This window comes from Delphinus delphis, chromosome 17 (genome assembly GCF_949987515.2).
Source record: "Delphinus delphis chromosome 17, mDelDel1.2, whole genome shotgun sequence".
NCBI classification, from domain to species: domain Eukaryota; kingdom Metazoa; phylum Chordata; class Mammalia; order Artiodactyla; family Delphinidae; genus Delphinus; species Delphinus delphis.
The window spans coordinates 12,662,816-12,683,280 of record NC_082699.1 but is presented as its reverse complement, the minus strand read 5'-3'; the positions used below and the strand labels follow the sequence as shown (position 1 = coordinate 12,683,280).

The 20,465-nt window shown below is 34.9% G+C and overlaps 1 protein-coding gene across 3 annotated transcripts in view; it reads right to left on the bottom strand.

Annotated features, from left to right (window-relative positions):
- CSPP1 (centrosome and spindle pole associated protein 1) overlaps positions 1-20,465 on the bottom strand; it is a 109,614-nt gene that overhangs the window by 75,948 nt on the left and 13,201 nt on the right. For 2 of the 3 annotated variants that reach the window (XM_059994737.1, XM_059994738.1), the window contains exons 4-7: positions 13,223-13,326; positions 8,349-8,429; positions 6,991-7,071; positions 5,546-5,988 (exon numbers count right to left, since the gene is read on the bottom strand). In XM_059994737.1, coding sequence (XP_059850720.1) covers positions 5,546-5,988; positions 6,991-7,071; positions 8,349-8,429; positions 13,223-13,326 — 709 coding nt within the window. The remainder of the gene's footprint in view (positions 1-5,545; positions 5,989-6,990; positions 7,072-8,348; positions 8,430-13,222; positions 13,327-20,465) is intronic. The other variant, XM_059994739.1, reaches the window with a different exon arrangement.

Here is a 20,465-nt window from a genome sequence, read left to right as displayed (position 1 = left end):
CTCTCCACAGAGCCAGCATATAAAATCCTCTTTGTTTCTATCATATATTGTCAATATCACCTATGGAGAAAAGACTACCCAGAACTGTAACCTTAATAATGTATGACCTGTGGCATGACAGATAAATGGCTTCCATTTTTTATCCATATCTAAAACAGAATCCTCCCCAATCCCTTTCAAAAAAGAATTTCAAACTTATTTCAATTTATCAAAACACAGCTGATTTTATATCTAAAGCCTAAGTGCTCAAACCTCTCTTTTAAACTGACACATCAGTTTAGTGTCATTCTTTATTTCTACCACTTAAAGAACAAGTAAATATAAACTTAAATTCAAATTTGTAATTAACAATGCCAGGTAACCAGATTTATTTATACTGCATCTATATAAATACACATGTGTAGAAAAGAGTAAACAAAGCATGCCTGAGATTGCTTACCCTTAGAAAGCCCTGTTTGCAAGACTGGCCCTTAGCTGGCACCTGAGAACATAGATTTTGGGAGGAGTCCACCATTCTCAGAACTGGTAAGAGTGACCCACTGTGCCTAAACTGTTGGTACAAGCAATAGAGTTTATGCTGAACACCTGCTTTCCTTCAGGGAGTCCAGAATTTTGGCACATGCTAGGAAAGTTTTTTCAGAAATGGACAGACCTCATAAAAGGAAGAATTTATTTCCTTTCACATAGCAAATCAGATTTGACTGACGGAATAAAATAATTGTAAAATAGTTTCACCATCCTACCAACAATAAAAAAGGTAAAGCTAAGTTAAACGGAAAAAGCTTTTTCTACTTCCTTGAAGAAACGGGTCAGTAATTCTAGTTAACTAGGTTCAAATCTCAATGCCCAAAGAAACCAGATATAGGCTAGAAGCCAAGTTTACTCTAAAAATTAACATGAGGGACTTCCCTGGCGGCGCAGTGGTTAAGCATCCGCCTGCCAATGCAGGGGACACGGGTTCGAGCCCTAGTCCAGGAAGATCCCACATGCAGTGGAGTAACGAGGCCCGTGCGCCACAACTACTGAGCCTGCACTCTAGAGTCCGTGAGCCACAACTACTGAGCTCACGCGCCACAACTACTGAAGCCCGTGCACCTAGAGCCCATGCTCTGCAACAAAGGAAGCCACCACAATGAGAAGCCCGCACACCACAACAAAGAGGAGCCCCCGCTCGCTGCAACTAGAGAAAGCCCGCGTGCAGCAACGAAGACCCAACACAGCCAAAAATTTTTAAATTAATTAATTTTTAAAATTAACACAAGTTTATCTTTAAAAAAATTACTCTTACAGAAGAAAAGCAAGTTGTTTAAAACCACAGGTATTTTCAGCTAATTTAAATGTGAATGAACAACTCCTAAATGATAATAATGTATCTTTTTCATTAATAAACCACAGAATCAAAATAACTCCTTCAGAAGTAAATTTACAATGTTTATGCTATCAAGAATGACAGGGCTTCCCTGGTGGCGCAGTGGTTGAGAGTCCGCCTGCCGATGCAGGGGACATGGGTTCGTGCCCCGGTCTGGGAAGATCCCACATGCCGCGGAGCGTCTAGGCCCGTGAGCCATGGCCGCTGAGCCTGCGCGTCCGGAGCCTGTGCCCCGCAGCGGGAGAGGCCACAAAAGTGAGAGGCCCGCGTACCGCAAAAAAAAAAAAAAAAAAAAAAAAAAAAGAATGACATATTATAAAAATAAAATATTTACCATCTGTTGGTCCTGACACAACTTACAGGGAGAAAGAATCAAATTCCTCCTTACTTAAAAGAAATCATCCAATTCATAATGGTTACATCACCTGGTTTCATAGTAAAAATTTCTCTAATGTGAATGAATTCTGCTATTAGGGTTACTCTCAACTATAGAAATTAAAAGAAAACTACTGAGCTGTTAAATGTTGGTCACGGGGCTTCCCTGGTGGCGCGGTGGTTGAGAATCTGCCTGCCAATGCAGGGGACACGGGTTCGAGCCCTGGTCTGGGAGGACCCCACATGCCGCAGAGCAACTAGGCCCATGAGCCACAACTACTGAGCCTGCGTGTCTAGAGCTTGTGCTTCACAACAAGAGAGGCCGCGACAGTGAGAGGCCCATGCACCGCAGTGAAGAGTGGCCCCCACTTGCCACAACTAGAGAAAGCCCATGCACAGAAACGAAGGCCCAACACAGCCTAAATTAATTAATTAATTAATTAATTTTTTAAAATGTTGGTCACCATTTTTCTCAGTGTTTTCTGTTCCTTCCCAATTTTTACATTACTTTAATTCAATAACAGTGTTTTTCTAATATTGACCCCATCTTTAAAGTGGGGAAAATAATTAATATAAAAATGGTCCTTCCAAGTATAAATGAAAAGTAACTACTACAAGAAAAAAAGTAATATCAAGTTAAATAACTCATGTTCTAATAAGCTATTTCTCCTCATTTATACCTTACATATTAAGCATGCACACTTCTTAGAATGTCCTACACTAAGTAAGCGAGCACTCAACCTACTGAGTCAGATTCTAATTCTATCTCAGATTCTAATTTCAGATGGAGTGGAATTTCAGAATTTTGTTACATAACTAGCAAGATTACAAACTAACAAATACCAAGAGTAAAACAGACTGGAAGTGCTAACTGAATTAATCACATAAACAATTTAAAAAACAGCATTCTTTAAGGCTAAAAATTTCTTTTACTCATTAACATTGGTTATAAAGTAAAACATAATAAGGTAATATATTAACTTCTACAGTTCAAGTTAAATAATAAAGACTAGGATGACTATCTTTTTTAAAAGCATATAAATTTCAAAGTATTATAAGATATACTATTATATTCAACTTTAGAAAGCTCCTAAAACATTGTAACTTTACTTAAATTGGTAAATATGTATCAAACAATACACACAGGCACGCGCGCACACACACACACACACACACACACACAGAATGCAACTGTTGAGCTAAGTGCTAACCATTCTGTTAACTATTTTAAAACACTTGCCAGTGATTAATGATTAGTTTAGGAAAGTAAAATCATTCCTGGGCTTTATCCTTCCAAAAGTGGGGAAAATATTTCATTAATAAATACATAATGATATATGGAAAAGTTTATAGGGTAATTAGAAAAGAACTGAGACCAAAAACCTAAAAATCAAAAATTACTAAAAATCAAAACTAGAATTTATCACATGTTGACTATTAGAAGGAAAAAAGAGAACACGGGAAATTTAGAAGAATGAAGAAAAATTTTGTACTTCTCAGTATATAGTCAGCCCTCCATATCTGTAGGTTCTGCATCCGTGGAGTCAACCAATCTTGTATAGAAAATATTTTGGGGGAAAAAATTCCAGAAAGCTCAAAAGGCAAAACTTGAATTTCCCACACACAGGTAACTACTTGTCAATATATAGCACTTATAACTATTTACAGAGCATTTATATTAGATATTATAAGTAAACTAGAGATGATTTAAAGCATAAGGGAGGATGTGCATAGATGACACACAAACACTACACCAGTTTACATAAGGGACTTGAGCATCCAAAGATTTTGATATCCATGAGGGATCCTGGAATCGATCCCCCTTGGATACCAAGAAACAACTGTTTTAAGAATAAATAGTTAAATCAAGAGATCAAATGAAGTTACACATTTCTTTAGTCTCAAAAATTTCACTAACAAGTAAAGTCATTTTTCCTAGTAACCACTCTGCCTCCTAAATAAATCTAATTAATGTTCAATGTGAAATCTTTTCTTTTAGAAATCTCCAAATCTGAAATATAGAAATCCAATTTTAACCTCACCTGTCACTGAGACATATGTGAAAAACCTTACAATTAGAGATGTAAGAGTTTACACATTAACAAGATGTATAATAATGATTTACATTTTTAAGAAATATTGTAAAAACATTAAAATGTATAACAGGAATTATTCTCACTCATCTACATATTTAATCTATTCTTAAACTACTACTTGGGGAAGATTATATATAGAAACAGTTCATTTCGTTCATGGGATACATAAGAAAATAAGGCTGTTCTCAAATAATTAGGCTGAAATTGATTTGTTAGCTCATGTATAAAATTATCACAGGGTGTAATTACAAAAATAATATATTAAAATATATTAAAAACAAAGCAACAACCATCATAAGTTTTTTGAAATTCCAAACTTAAAAGATATGCATTACATTATACTCTAAAGGTAAACTGACACCATAAGAAAAAAAAGGTTCTCATGTACAAATAAGGCAGTACCAAGAGTCCAAGAATATCTGTATTTCCCTAACTGAAACTTCTTGGAGTTCAGGTAGCCTTTGACTACCTCCAGATACAAACATTTTCAAATATAACACGTTACAGAATTCAGAACATTTTCTGAAGTACAATTAGATTCAAATCAGAGATAAACTATAATGGGCATTACAAAATTCTAATCCTTCAGTCAAATTACCTAAATCAGGGTGAATATTAAAAAGATTGGATGAGCAGGACGTAATAACTAAAGAATAAAGAGTAGATGACAAAGAACTGCAAAGGCTTTGTATGATTATTTAGTAATTAGAATAATGAACATGTAGCATTATGTCTCAGAAAATTTTCTAAAATACTACAAAAATAATCTATTTGGACTAATGAATGAAACAGGTCCCATGAACTGCTCAACATTTATATTTAATCCCTACAGGTTAACTCGTCAATGAAAATATCAGATCCTACCATATTTTTTATCTCCAAATCAAAAGTTAGATTAAAATATAGCAAGTTTTAAGTATTAAGACAAATGACTTAATAAGACCCCATTGTAGCAATTAATAAATTACAAATAGTGTCATAGAAACAACATGCAAAGGAACTGAAAAGCATCTAAAAATCTGATCAAAAAAACTTAGTGTCATATCACTAAAATAAACATTCAATAAGTTACTTAAAAACAAAAAAAGTTGATAAAAGTACTTAGAGCATAGAAATATTAAAGGAATAAACTGTATTTCATCGGTTTTAAGGTGTCTTTTTTCCCCCCCATATTTTAACATCTGAAACCAGGAGAGCCTTGGACCTGGCTGTAAGTCACGTATTGCAGGGAGAAGTTATTTTTCTCCTGCCAGTCACCTAGGGGCACTATGGATATGAGATAACTCTGAATTCTCGCCTCAGCATTGTTTTGTACAGTACTGGCAGCATGAATTCAGACTGAAAACCTGAATCAGTACTGGCTTACAGCTCAAATTCTCAGGGAAGTTCCTTTTTACTCCTTCCACTCAGTGCCAAGGTTGACAGTGGAAGTTTTTTTGCTGTCTTTTTCTGTGGGAAAGTCTATTTCCCATTTAAGTTTATATAAAGGTTGTAGCCTTTCAGTGTCCCAGCTTTTTAATGGGGCCCCTTTCTCCCCATCTTGGGTTGTTTTCTTTGTTCCTACAGTGGCACATAAAATTATGGTGTAACTTAAAACTGAAGCATCATGTAAATCAAATGAAACTGTGTCTCCTTAACATAATGATAAAAAGTAACAAGAATAATATTAAGCAAATAAAGAAGATAAAAATGAAGTTGTAAATACCTGTCATTTGTATACACTCTCAAAAGTCTTCTATCAAAATCACTTTCATATCTAAACCTCTCGTCCATTTCTTCACTTACTTCAGGATCTTGGCCTGGTCTATAATACTGTTTATCAAAAGCACGATCCTCATTAAACCTGTGAAATCTTCTATCTGGAATGTCAGTCTTGCTGACAAACCTCTGATGTTTTTTATTGGAAATGCCCACTTCTTCATTAGTTTTTTTAATGACTCTTCTATTATTCCTTAATTCAATTTCATCATCTAGTTTTCGGTATCTGTCCTCTTCTAGTCGTCTTTGGTTTAGAAGCTCTTCGTATGCCTCTGAAGGAGTTAAGACATCTTTCCTAGGACCCTCTGAATTTTCCCAAGATGACTGCATTTGTGAAGGTAAATCAGGTTTAACCTGACTAATAGGTTTTTTACTTCTTTGATTCTTGTGCTGGCCAATTAAAAAAAAAAAGAAGAAAAAGATCTTAAAGAGATGCTATTTCTTAAAAGGCAATTAAACTCTCAAATGATCTTCATCTATTTACTGTCTCAACTCTAAAACTTAATCACCCATAAGAAACATCTTATCTTTAGGAAAAAAACCTTCAAGGAAGTGTTATCCTTTAATAAAACTTAATAAATACCAAATAAATAGGTAACAGTAATATGGATAGATGGCTACAAAAAGAGAGGATAAACTATGCCAGGGAGATATTAGGCATATTTTGGCAGTTAAATATTGCTTCAAAATATTTCACATTAAATTCCTTCTCAACACAAAGAATATAGAAGGTAGTAAATTTTTTTGGCCCTACTAACATCAACCACCCTTAAATTTGGGTTAAAACAAAATATATATATATATATATATATATATATATATATATATAAACACCACACACATTGCTAGAAATTGTCAATATAAAAAAATCATTTAAAAATAAACAAATGTCACTTAAAACCAATCTCTAAAATTAAATCTCCTCCATGAAGTTAAAAAGTAGGGTAAGTTCGGGCTTCCCTGGTGGCACAGTGGTTAAGAGTCCACCTGCCGATGCAGGGGACATGCGTTCGTGCCCTGGTCTGGGAAGATTCCACATGCCGCGGAGCGGCTAGCCCCGTGAGCCATGGCTGTTGAGCCTGCACGTCCGGAGCCTGTGCTCCGCAACGGGAGAGGCCACAACAGTGAGAGGCGCACATACCGCAAAAAAAAAAAAAAAAAAAAAAAAAAAAAGTGGGGTAAGTTCTTCAATATGAGATAAAACCATTTACAAAATTCAAAATTTAAATGTCCTGTGTTTGGTTCAATTTGGCTTAACTTTTTAAATATTTATATGAAAACTAAGTGAAATGTCTAATAATATAAAAATATTTTCAAGTAAGGACAAATATTCAACCTGTGGTGTTAAAGCTTTACTTTAAAAGCAAAACCTACCTCAGTACTCTTTCCTACCTGTCTGAACTTTTCCGTGGATTCTTCCTTATCCCTGAGAAATTGATTGTATTCTTTGTTGCGTTCAAGTTTCAACCTTTCCTTCAAATAGAAAACCAAAAGGCAACGTTAACTTCAACATCAGGAAAAAGTACCTAATGTCAAATCAGACTCATACAAATCAGAGATCTTACCCAGAATCAAGCTTTACTAATATTTTCAAGGACAGAAGTAGCTGTAAGGCACAGGAGAAGCAGGAAGAGGTCCGAGACCACCAATGCAATTCCCCACGTCCATTCTTGCCACATTAAAATAAGATTTACTACATGCTTAAGTCCAGATTAGCACATGAGGTCTCTAATACTAAGGGAGTGGCTTTGATTATGAAACACCTCCATTTTATATGCCAGTAGTTACCTGGCTTAGATGATACCTTCCTAGGAGCCATGCCCTGTAAGTCCCTGAATTCTAGGTTTGTTTACCAACATCAATCCTAGACAATCCAGGTGCACTCTTCCAAAAGCATTCGTAAATAAATCTCTCCCACTAGTAAGTATATGAATGCGTTTGCCAGGAGGTCTATCATTAGCATGTTTCCAAGATCTGACCAGGTTACTGTCTTACTTTCCTTCTCAGGGACATCTCTTGCCTCCAGTCCCCCACCCCACTCCTGAAAGACCTGCTGCTAACCATTTTTTTCCCAAGTTTAAGGAAATATCCTTGTTATATTTTAAACATAAAAAGGTAAAATATTATAACGTAAATGTTCTGTTGAAATACAAACATGTTGCATTAGTAAATGTTCTTAAGCCCTAATACCTTCAACATCATTGAAACAATCTAAAAAAAAAAAGTATTAAAAGAGCGAGGCTGTCTTTTGAAACTTAACTGTCCATTTGTCTTACATACTGTGTCATGACTGTGATCTAGCTTGGGAATTTGAGTCTCTACAAGAGGTGTACAGTGCTTAATCACTATGCCCTGTTCAGATTATGTACATGTATTTGTGATGGGAACACACATTCAAATAGCCCCAGATGTCACCTACATAAAAGCTCAGTATACTCTCTCATCCGCTCATCTCACTGATAATTGTGTCATATAGCATGAACTTTATAGCTTAGAAACCAATGCTGAAAAAAACCGAATTCTGAATATTCAGTTAATCATTATATTAAAGAAATATATCATATTACATGGCTACAAATGTAACATTCAAAAAACCTTGTTTCAACAGCACTGGAGACTCCACACATTTTGAAAAAATCAAGTACGGGATATGATGTAATCTTGTTTGCATTTAAATCAAGAGTATGTTCTTTCATGATTTTGATGCCTCATAAAACTGCTACCAACAATTACTACTCCTATCGACCTACCTTGGCAGATAACCTCTCACCAATAGGAAGAGAAACTCCCAGAGAAGATGGATCTGTTTCACTCGTGGATAGAAAATTTTTCTGTATATGTACATATTAAAAAAAAATATTACCTAATTGCCTTTATAAAATGTTTCATAAATGTCTTTACATTCTATATTCTAAATTATTACATTATACAGACCAACAGAATGAAATGGAGATGAAAATAGAAACTACAAATGTTATAGAGACTATACCAGAAGTAATTAGAAAAAAAAGAGAATTTTCTAATTTCCCTATAATTATATTAGTGGATATCTATTTAAATGCCAGAAGACATAAACTACAAACATTATTTCTCTATGTGCCTCTCCATTCTTGCTCATTAAGCATTTAGGTAACACAGTGTGGCGGACAGAGCATCAGACTAGGAATCCAAAGACCTGGGCTCTAAGACCAGCCCCAGCATTTCTCAGTTGTGCAACACTGAGCAAGTCACTTAACCTCCCTGACCCAGACTTTCTTCTTCTGTAAAATGAGAATGGTATCTGCTCTGCCTTACCAAAGCTGGTATAGGATCAAGGAGGATAAAGAAATGTAAAATCTCTTTGAACACTGTAAAACAAACACAAGGGATTTGTAAAAAATATACACAACCACCAACTTTCTGGTACTATTCCTTAGTAGTCATATAATCTGGATAAGCTACTTAACTTCTCTGCCTCCGTTTCTTTGTAGAACAGGAATAATGGCACCTACATCACTAGGTTATGAGGATTAAATCAATCAATACTTATTAACCTAATTTCATGTCTTTTATTTATTAATAAAACAAGCAATTACTGACTATCTAATACCTTCCAGTTACTTTTATAGGTAGTAGGGAGACAACCATAAACATACATTCCCTATACTTAAGAGATTTAAAATTCAGTTGAAGAAACAAACATGGAAACAAATAACTACAATATAATGTACTACAATAGAGTTACATTCAAAACATTACAGGAACAAAGTAATTAATAAAACTGATTAATAAAGTTTCGTTAAATCTGAATTTACAAATAAGTTGTGCTACAAAAGCTAATTTGAAAGTTAGTAATACAAAATTCTAAGCTTATTTGTCAAGAAAACAATATGTCACATGACTAGATCCCTGCGTCAGTTTGATCCCTATATACCAAAGTACACTGTAAACCTAGCCACTTTGTAGAGTTATACATGTACCAAAAAACACATTCAGAGTTCCAATCTTGGAAATACAGAGATACTGCATCCTTACTCCTTCATTAGGCAATTCCCCACTCCCAACATGGGTCCAGCATAATGTTTGTACTTTTCAATAAAATGAAAAAAATTAACAATAAGGACAATACAGTGAGTTTTTCAAAATGCTGAATTTTAATCATTCACTCATTAATTTAGTAAATATTGAGTGCCTAATATGTCTAAACTGTTTAATACATCTGGGGCTCATCAGTGAACAAAAGATCTTGGCCTTCCTGAAGCTTACATTCCAGCAGGTGAAATTGACAAGAAATAATACACATAATGAAGAGTAATTATATGGTATGTTAGAAGGTGGTAAGTGCTATGACCAAAAAATAAAAAAGTAAAAAGAATAAGCTACAGATATTACACGCTTCTAGGGAATGGGAGTAGGAAAACTGGAAATTTGCAGTTCCCTTTTAGACATGTTCCACACAAGATACCCACTAGATTTCTAAGTGAAAATGTCAAATAGACACCAACTAGAAGACTTGGAGGTTCAGGAGAGAGGTCTGGGCTAGAAATATAAATTTACTGATTCAGTTTAAAAACTTCTCCTGAGTTCTTTGTGTGTTGTTAGATGGTCAAGTGTCTTTTATTCTAAAAACTAGAAAGAAGATGGTAGTTATTTGTTTTAGTGGCTCTTCTTGGCAAAATTTTAAGATTTGATTACTTTTTAATTTAAATATCCATGCAAACCAAAAGTCTGGAAGCCACAAGAAATCCAGAAAGAATGGGACTTGTAAACTGTACATATTCCAGGGATCAAGGAAGCTACTGCAGCCACCTCCCCATGTCCTATGGAATTTTCTTTTTCCCTTGCTTTCCTCTCCACTCCCGCCTTCTCAGATGTCAACCAAAAACTGTCTCTGTCATATTAAGAAACGACTGTTCCTCTACCACAACCATATTCTTAACAATCCAACACCAAAAACTCCTTCACATCCCTTTGAATTTAAAGATTTGTGCTTCATAAAGGCAATTTCTTCTTATACCTCCCACTGCCATTCTTTTTTAAAATCTTGTATCTATAAAGTAATGTAAAACCCACAAGTGAAAATAGTAGCTATCAGAGGAAAACTCCACCCAATAAGTAGCAGTAGGGAAGGGGAGAGGATAATGAGGCACAAGGCCAGGGAGGCAGGCTGGAACATGAAAGACTTCATGTGTCACAGCTAAGGAATTTGGATTTTTATCCTGAAGGCAGTGAGGAGACACTGAAGTATTTAAATCAGTAAGAACAGGATCATTCTGGAAAGTAGCATGGAGAATGCAATGAAAATCAGTGCAAGGAGATCAGTCAAAAATCTGGGACTTCCCTGCTGGTCCAGTGGCTAAGACTCCGCGCTCCCAGTGCAGGGACCCCAGGTTCAATCCCTGGTCAGGGAACTAGATCCCACATGCCACAACTAAGAGTTAGCATGCCACAATGAAGATCCCGCATGCTGCAACTAAGACTCAGCTCAGCCAAATAAATAAATAAATATTTTTTAAAAATCTATAGCAGTAATTTAAGACAATAACAGTGTCTAACATGAAGAACTAACTATCCAAAAGCAAATTTATCAAGCTCCTCACAAGCTGCTCAAGCAGATATAATGGTTCACAACTATCATACATATCAAGTTAAAAATCTACTGCCTTCTAATCTATCCTATTCTATCTACCTACATCATATCTTACTACTCTCAAAAAAAAAACATCTACTGTAACTCAGTCAGGCTGGTAAAGCTAATATGTCTCATGCATACACAACTAAAGTCTGCCCTCCAAGTCCTTCTTCATTCTACTACTCTCCATCTGAAAAGCTTCCTCTCCTCACCCTCTAGAACATCCAAATTCTACCTACCCTATAATGTCTTACAAAATAACACCTTGAGCCCCTTCCTGATCATTTTATCTGTCTTGTTAAGAGTTACCACTTTCTGAATTGTATGAATGTTATCTCTACAACTAGATGCTAAGCCCCCTGAAGACAGGATTCATACCAGATTTATCTTCATAAGTGTTTAGAAAGTGTTGGTTGTATGATGAATGGATGTGTAAGATTCATTTTAAAAACAGTTTTATAAAACGTTTTCTTTGTTTTCCAATATAAATTTACAAATGTAATCCACAAGTTTGGGTGCAAAAATATTGAGTAATCCAGACTGACAGCACACAGTTCAAAAATATCTTAGAATATCCTGAATATTCCATTATTTTATTAATCTTAATGTGATTAGCACAATTATAATTATTCTGAAAAACAAAAACTAGCATGCTGAAAACAAATGGACTTACAATAGCTGCTGAGTATTTCTAAAAGATGAATAAGAAAGCAACAAAAACAAATGTAAAGCAGGAATCAAAAAGAATACTTGATTGTATTAATGGAAACTTATAATCTACAGAATGTCATTTTGCTAAAAGCAAGAAACCAAAATGGTGCCATTCAAAAGTCTCTGAATCACAAATAAAGCTATTTTTCTTCTTAGTTTGAGTACAACAATATCATAAATGCAAATGATTACAAGCTACTCGATCTAAAACAAAACAAAACAATTAAAGGAGAGCATTTTGCAGGCAGCCCTACCTTTCTTTTTGCTTGTGTAATACCCTAAAGTCAAGGGAAACAAACCATTGGTAAAATGTATTCAAAGTCCTTTCTCTCTATGTACAAATCAGAATAAATAAGAGACCATTTATACATTTGGAATAAACATTATAAAGTAGAAAAAACTAAAGAATATCTTGGGATGACTAGAAACATCATGACTGTTTAGATACATTTATAGCCTAGTAAGTAAATTGCATTTTAAAACTTACAATAAGTGGCATGGACATATACACACTACTAAATGCAAAATAGCTAGCTAGTGGGAAGCAGCCACATAGCACAGAGAGATTAGCTCGGTGCTTTGTGACCACCTAGAGGGGTGGAATAGGGAGGGTGGGAGGGAGACACAAGAGGGAGGATATATGGGGATATATCTATATGTATAGCTGATTCACTTTGTTATAAAGCAGAAACTAACACACCATTGTAAAGCAACTATACTCCAATAAAGATGTTTAAAAATAGAAAAACTTACAATAAATCATTAGTTTAGCTATTATATAATTTAACAAAATATACTTAAAACAAGAGTTCCACTAAGCAAATGGATTAAACTATAAAGTAAATAGATTAAACTATAAAGCAAAGACTTGTGGTTAAGGAAATATGCTGAAGGAAGTTTTATAAGCTTAGCTCATAGGAAAATAATTAGCAACTAGAACTCCACATGTCATATTAATACATGGCTGAGCAGAGGAGAGTAGTAGGAAATCATAACCGGGATATTTTAAACCATGACAACTTGACACAAAACATGAACAAAAAGAATTTACAATCTCATGTACAACTGGAACCCACTGCCCTACTTAAAAGGTCAAGAGTCTGTTATTCCATGGCACCAGTTCTCAGCACCGTTTTTTCTCTATCAATGTGTATGTGTATATGTATCACTTAACTTTTGCTACAATACCCATTGCTAGATACCATTAAAAACCTAAAAATTAATGCATATGACTAAGACCTTAGGAAAACAAATTTAGGAGGTAAATTCTGAAGCATAAAACTAGTTAGTAGAACTCATTACCTGAGTAAGATAGCGTCTGTAATCTTGCCGCAATTCTTCTTTCAGTTTATGTTTCTTCCGTTCATAGTCTTCCCCAAGTGGTAAACTTAATCCATAATCAATTCCTAGAAAGAAAACAACTTCTTAAGCAATGTAGCTCATTTTCAACCCAATCTCAATTTTAATACAATCTCCTGTAACAAAGCACAGTAGGAAGAAACACGGTCATGTTGATTCTGAGAGTTGGATCAGGATAATAAATTTTTCATTTGAAATGTTTCAATAGGTAATACATTCACATAATGGAAAATATCCCTCCCTCCCATGAACCCCTGCCACCCAGTTCTCCTGCCCAAAACAACCAACATTGCTGTGTCTGTGTTTCCTTCCAGAGACTTTTATATATCTGTAAAAAGATATCTTTCTATTACAGTGTGCGTGTGTTATATTTACTTCTTCCCCTTTAGATAAATGGTTCTGCACTGTTTGCCATCTTGCAAACAAAATTAGAGAAAAGCCAATTACCTTTACTTCTTCATTTAATTCTATTGAAATTTCTTTTAAAATACCTACAACCTTAATGTCTGTTTTTCAGTCTGTGAAAATTAATAATGTGATTTTTTAACTTATAAGGATATCCGTGTTATAATTTTTAAAATTTTACTGAAGTATACTTGATTTACAATGTTGTGTTAATTTCTGCTGTACAGCAAAGTGATTCGGTTATACATATATATACTTTTTCATATTCCTTTCCACTATGGTTTATCACAGGGTACTGAATACAACATGTTTGAAAAAAACTGTTAGAGCCTTGCATGGCTTAGGCTGAAATTTCCAAAAACTTTTAAAGTTAAGCCACCAATCCTGATTTCATATAAATGGATATTAACTTTTATTGTGATAAAACATACATGATATAAGATTTACCATTTTAACCATTTTCAAGCATACAATTCACTGGCATTAAGTACATTCAAAATGTGCAACTACCACCATTAACCATTTCCAGAGTTTTTTCATAATCCCAACAGAAACTCTGTAAAAGAATCTTAGTTTTTTAAGAAAAACTTCCATTTTGAGTAGGGTTTCCTTATTCAAGAGTTTAAAAATCAAATTATATTTTGGGGTGATGACAACAGTGATGGCTGCACAACTTGTAAATACACTGAAAACAACTGAATTGTACAATTTAAATGGGTAAAGTTTATGTTATATAAATTATATTTCAATAAAACTGTTAAAATCAAATTACATACTTTTAATTATTTTTAATAGTAAAATGTTATATCAAGAAGCACAGGTATCAGATGAGTATTTCGATTTGTGAAGCCCCTCTTGCTTTTTTTAGTCCCACTATGCAATACTATAGTATAAAATATTATTTCTGAACAAAATAAAAAGTTTCCTTAAAGAGTCAGCTACAAGAAATATAGATGAAACAACTGACTGTAGGTAACAAACCAATAAGGATATTACCATTTTTTGTGCCTTATTCCTCACAATGCAGCTAAATGATGGAAACTTATCATGACTGTGTCATATCACTTCTTTATTATATCACTAAAATATTTCAGGGGCAAAAATGCCAAAGTAGTATAAATATAAATGGATGTCTATTTTATACAATACTAAATTCCCCTTTCTACCATAAACACCTGAATTCTCTTCATAAACACTTTTGGCCTGCTTAACTCCTGATGACAGAGGGTATAACAGAGGATTCCTTAGAGACACCTCTCACTCATGCTCCCAACTCTCTTCCAAAAGAATCTAAAGCATTCCATATGGTTGGAACTTTAAATCATCCTAGAAAGGCATTCTTTCCTCACAAAGGAAATTTAAAAACCTTATTTTTAAAGATACAGAATTCAAGCCTAAAGAGAAAAATGGTTTGATTCTCACATTCAGAATGGAGTATCATATATGAAATTAAACTATAAAATCAATGAAGGCAAGGTCCATGTTTATTCAATTTTATAATTCCTGGCACACAACTTGTACTCAAAAAATGTTCACTGAATAAACGTGTAAAAGAATATATGAATGCATGCGTGAGTAAGAGGAAGAATAGAGAAAGAACACTATTCTTAGTATTTCATTTCTGCTTCTAGTGGTCTGATTGTATAGAAAAAGTAAGTGTAATAACTAGTAACCAGAGTTACGCATCTCTCGTTATACAGGATCACAGTGGATGCTCTATTGTGTCAAAGGGGAAAAGAAAACAATGCTACAAGGGTGATGCACCCTGCAACATGCTCAGCTTTCCTACTCGGCGGAACAAGTAATTTACAGCTTTTTAAGTCATGTATTTAAGGTGGCTTTTACTGCTGATTTTCAGCTCTGCTTGGTGGATTTATGCAGAAGAAAAGAAAGAAAAATCTGGTTCATTTTCACCTATAATTATCGTTCATACGAAGTTCAATTTTATTTATCATGAGTATTTGCTTTTTACTATTGATTCAAATAGTATTTGTAATAATTGTCTTAAAACACAGTAAGAATACATAATGCCTTCGGAATTATTTATAATTTTATTAATTGAAGGTTTAGGCAACAGAAAATACTAACTTTTTAATTCTTATTTTTGTCATTTGGTATCAATATTTTATGGTATTAGACGTAGGTCATAGAAATAAAATTATGAACTATATGGAACAATTTAAATGTTCTGTTCAATGACATCCTAACTGACTTAATGAGCTGAGAAATATGGTGAGACTTACCTTTTCAGAGCAGTTGTCTTCTCATGGTTCTAGTGGCAAGTAAAGCATTAGTGTCATCTTAGGGTCATTTGAAGTGATGCCACTTCACCAAGAACAACATCAGTGACTCTAAGTTAACATTATGTTTCAGAACTACAGCGATTAGAAGTATTTGGTTTCCATAGTGGCTGTGGGTTAAATATTTAAAACTACAGTGTATAATCTTTTTAAAATTAATTTACCTTCTAACATAGCACTCATAATAAATAGTTTACAAATTACCATGAAACAGTTTCTTCTTTTCATTATTATATTACCATGATAAAGTATTAAGTAAAAATAATCAAAGGACAAAATATAGGAAATAATAATAAGCCTTTCCCTAAGCAGGTGACTTAACAGATGCAGCTACTTTGAGGAGAACATTGTACTCAAACTTCAACTATAAAGACATTATTACAAAGGATCCATTTGACTTGTACAAACTGAAGCAAAGAGGTAGAATGTCTGGGATTTAGTTTGTAATAAGAGAAACCTAAGACTAGATATGCTACAAGGAATGACAATTAAAAGTACAACTAAAAATCAGTAAAAACAACAATTTCCTTTTGTCTATTTTCCAAAATCTTTATATTAACTAATTTTTTAGCTTAGTCTCAACTCTAGAGTGACTCTGCAATGGGAAATTCTGCTGTTGCTTCTTTTCTGATACTATTTTTTTAATCTTTTTCTGGTATTTTTTTAAAATTACAACAATGTAATTTTCCTTCCTTATAATTCTTTCTTTTCCAAGTCTCCATGAGCATAATTGTATTTAAAATGACTTTTTAAAAATCATACCAAATAATTTCTAGTAACAAGAATAAAATCTTTTTTCTTACTTAGATAATTTGTCATTTTTTGCTTGCAGATTTACAAAACATGACTTCAGAGCATGAAAGCTAAAATAAATCTAGTGCATTCTGGAGGCTGGAGGGCTGATCAATGGCATTTTGATATGAGTGAGAGATATTGCCTAGAAACGGTGGATGGATTAAAAAATACCTAGGGAATACAAACGTTAAAGATGGATTCTGTAGTCCAAAGTTTAGAGGTGAGGGAGCTAAAAAGGAACCAGAAAAAAAAAAAAAAAAGACTGAAAAGGATTGTGTTGGTAGTCTTCAAAGCCATCCCCAGGCTTGGTGATTTGATAGGACTCACAGGACACAGAAGTCATTATACTCACAATTATGACTTATTACCATGAAAGATTATAGAGCAAAATTAACAAAGGGAAAAGGTACATGGGGCGAAGTCCAGAGGAAACTAGGTGCAAACTTCCAAGAGTTCTTCCCCAGTGGAATCACACAGGACACGCTTAATTCCTGCAGCAACAAGTTGTGACAACACACGTGAAGTGTTGTTTACTAGGGAAGCTCATTACTCAGTGCCCAAGGTTTTTAATGGGAGCTGGTCACCTAGGCACCCTCTTCCTAGTACGGACCAAAATTCCAGACTCTGCAGACAGAAAGCAGGTATTCTGCATAAACCATGTGGTTTGTACAAACAGTTTAGGCACAATGAGCCACTCTTTCTATAGGTGTAGGAAACGATTTACAAGCTAAGTTCCAGACAGTAGCCAACAGCCAGCCTGTAGTGGAAACCTTAGCAGCAGACAGTAGCTGCTCCAGGTCTCTCAACAGATGCATTAAGTTGCTTTTTAGTCTCAAGAGGTCATGGTCACATCCCTATACTATACGTCACAAAAGTGGTATCTTCAAACGCACAACACGACCTATGCTACCATATACAGAAAGAGAAGAGAGGGCTATATACATGTGTGCACAGTATAGTCATAAAACTGTACACAAGAAACTGCTTAACAAGAGAGAATAGAGGACAAGGTTGGGAGGATCACCAATTCTCAGGCTATATACTTCTCTGTTCTTTGTAATTTTTTACCATGTTCATGTTTTCTTTTATTTCTTTAATGGAAAATACAGGGGGAAAAACCCCAAATACAGTAATGCTCTCATCCTTGTCACTGAGCCAGGAACTACATTTCAAAAGCACTGCAGAAAATCTATGAATGTTGGGTCAAAATATATTTATGTATGAAAAAATGTTGGAAGTATTAACTGCATTATTTCATTTATTAAAAATGTCTTCCAGGATATAACACATCAAAATCAAAGGAATAATGCTCAACCAGTCTAAGGGAAAATGTTCAACTTCTCTGAAGAAGAGAAAGGATTAGGAGATGATCTTTAACTAAGGTATGATTGAACTAAACTTAAAAGATGAATGTAAGCATTTCTCTTCAATAATTGTTATTAAACATGAAAATGAGCTAAGTAAGAAACGTCTAAGAATTTTTTAAATAAAAGAACCACAAATATTATGCCTAGAAATGATTTAGAGAGATGGAAGATATCATTTGCTTTTACAGATCATTTTCAGCTGATTCTTTCATAATTTCATTAAATCTCAGTTATTCTAACAAACTCCTTATCAAGGACACCATTTCATCAGCTTATACGGACTAAACCATGTACATGCTGTATATAATAAAGAATCTGGCTAGCCTCTGTCTCTGGTTTCTGGGAGGTAACTTCTAAATTCCTGGAACTTTCTGAGTGATGAGAGTGTCTTTGTTACTCATGATAGGTCCCCAGAACATACCTCTTAGTTGATACTAATAAGGTGACTCACAAGCCCCTAGATAGTTTATGCCAAAGAGATGACACAAATGGGGACTGGTCACACCAAAAAGATCAAACATGTAATTGGAGGGTTGGACCTCTGACCCATGTGACATCAGCCTGACCTCAGGAAAGTAGAAGGTCTGGAGACTGAGACATATGGACAATGATTCAATCATTCATATGCCCACACAATGAAACTCCAGTAAAAATTCTGGACACCAAAGCTCAGGTGAACATCGTGGTTGGCAATACTCTATACTGTCACATACTGATGTGCTAGGAGGGTGACAGATCCCTGAGGCTGATAGAAGCTTCATATTTGGACGCTGCCAGACCAGGCCCTATGTATCTCCCCCTTTGGCTGGCTGATTTGTATCCTTTTGCTATAATAAAACTGTAATAATAAGTATAGCACTTTCCTGAGCTCTAAGAGTCATTCTAGTGAGTTATCAAACTTGAGGAGGTGGTGGAAACAGCTGGTCAGAAGTGAGGATGGGGACTTCCCTGGTGGTCCAGTGGTTAAGAATCTGCCTTCCAATGCAGGGGATGCGAGTTTGATCCCTGGACAGGGAACTAAGATCCCACAGGCTGCAGGGCAACTAAGCCCGCGCACTGCAACCTACTGAGCTCACACACTCTGGAGCCCACACACCACAACTACAGAGATCATGCGCCACAACTAGAGCCCACACACCACAACTACTGAGCCTGCGCGCTCTGAAGCCAGCACGCCACAACTAGAGAGAAGCCCACACACCGCAACAAAAGATCCCATGTGCCACAAGGAAGATCCTGCGTGTGGCAACTAAGACCTAATCCAGCCAAAAAATTAAATAAATAAATAAGGAGTGAGGGTGGCCTGTGGACCCCAAACTTGCAGCTGGTATCTGAAGTAAGAGAAGTCTTGGGGATTAAGACTTGTAGAAGTCTTAATCTGTGAAGTCTGGTCTAAATATGGGTAGTTGGTGTCAGAAGTCATTGTAATGCTCCTCAAATCCTTTTATGAGAGGTGTTATATAAATGTTGGAAGAAGGAGCCGCAGTGGATAAGCATTATCCATGAATATCATCATCTAACAGAAATGAATTTACAAAACCATAAAAATGTAGTGGTACATGACAGCTGTACCACTGACGGGACAGCTGTACAATGAACTATTAATAGACTGTCTTCATTGGCTAAAACAAACATTGCCAGTTTATATATTACTGATAGCTACTATGCTTAATTACTCAAAGTACGGTATCACAGAGCTTTAATTCAATATATAATTTTAGACCAGTTTGTTTTTTAGACCAGCTTGTTTTATAATTCCTAGGTGAGACCACTTAAGGAAAACTCTCTGTTGCCCAATTATTTTACATTTTTCCTAATGTCAAAAATTAAGTATTTGGCCTAATCTGAAGGCCACAATTATTCACACAAGAAATCAGTAACTGAAGGCTAATAAGATACAAAGTTAGACAAATTATATATTATTCTTTAGTAAGATTCAATGTGCATCAAAAATAATTATTACTTCAGTTGGCAATAAAAGAAACAATCCATAAAAATTAAATTCTACACACCTAACAGAACTGTTTATTTTTGCAATGGGGACCTTCATTCATTCATTCAAAATATCTTCTCTAAGCACCAAAATGCCAGACACTGTGTTAAGCAATGAATAGACAATGGCAGGAAAACTGGTGTGCCATTGCGGTAAAACAGAGAGCTGAACAAGTTCAAAACTTTCCTTCAAGGGGAGAGCCAATGTCACAGGAGCACAAGGCAGGAACAGCCACCATAATCTGGTAAAAGTAATAAAAGAGTAAAATTATCATACAGGAAACAAGAAGCCATTGAAGGGTTTGAAGCAGGGACTAACATGATCAG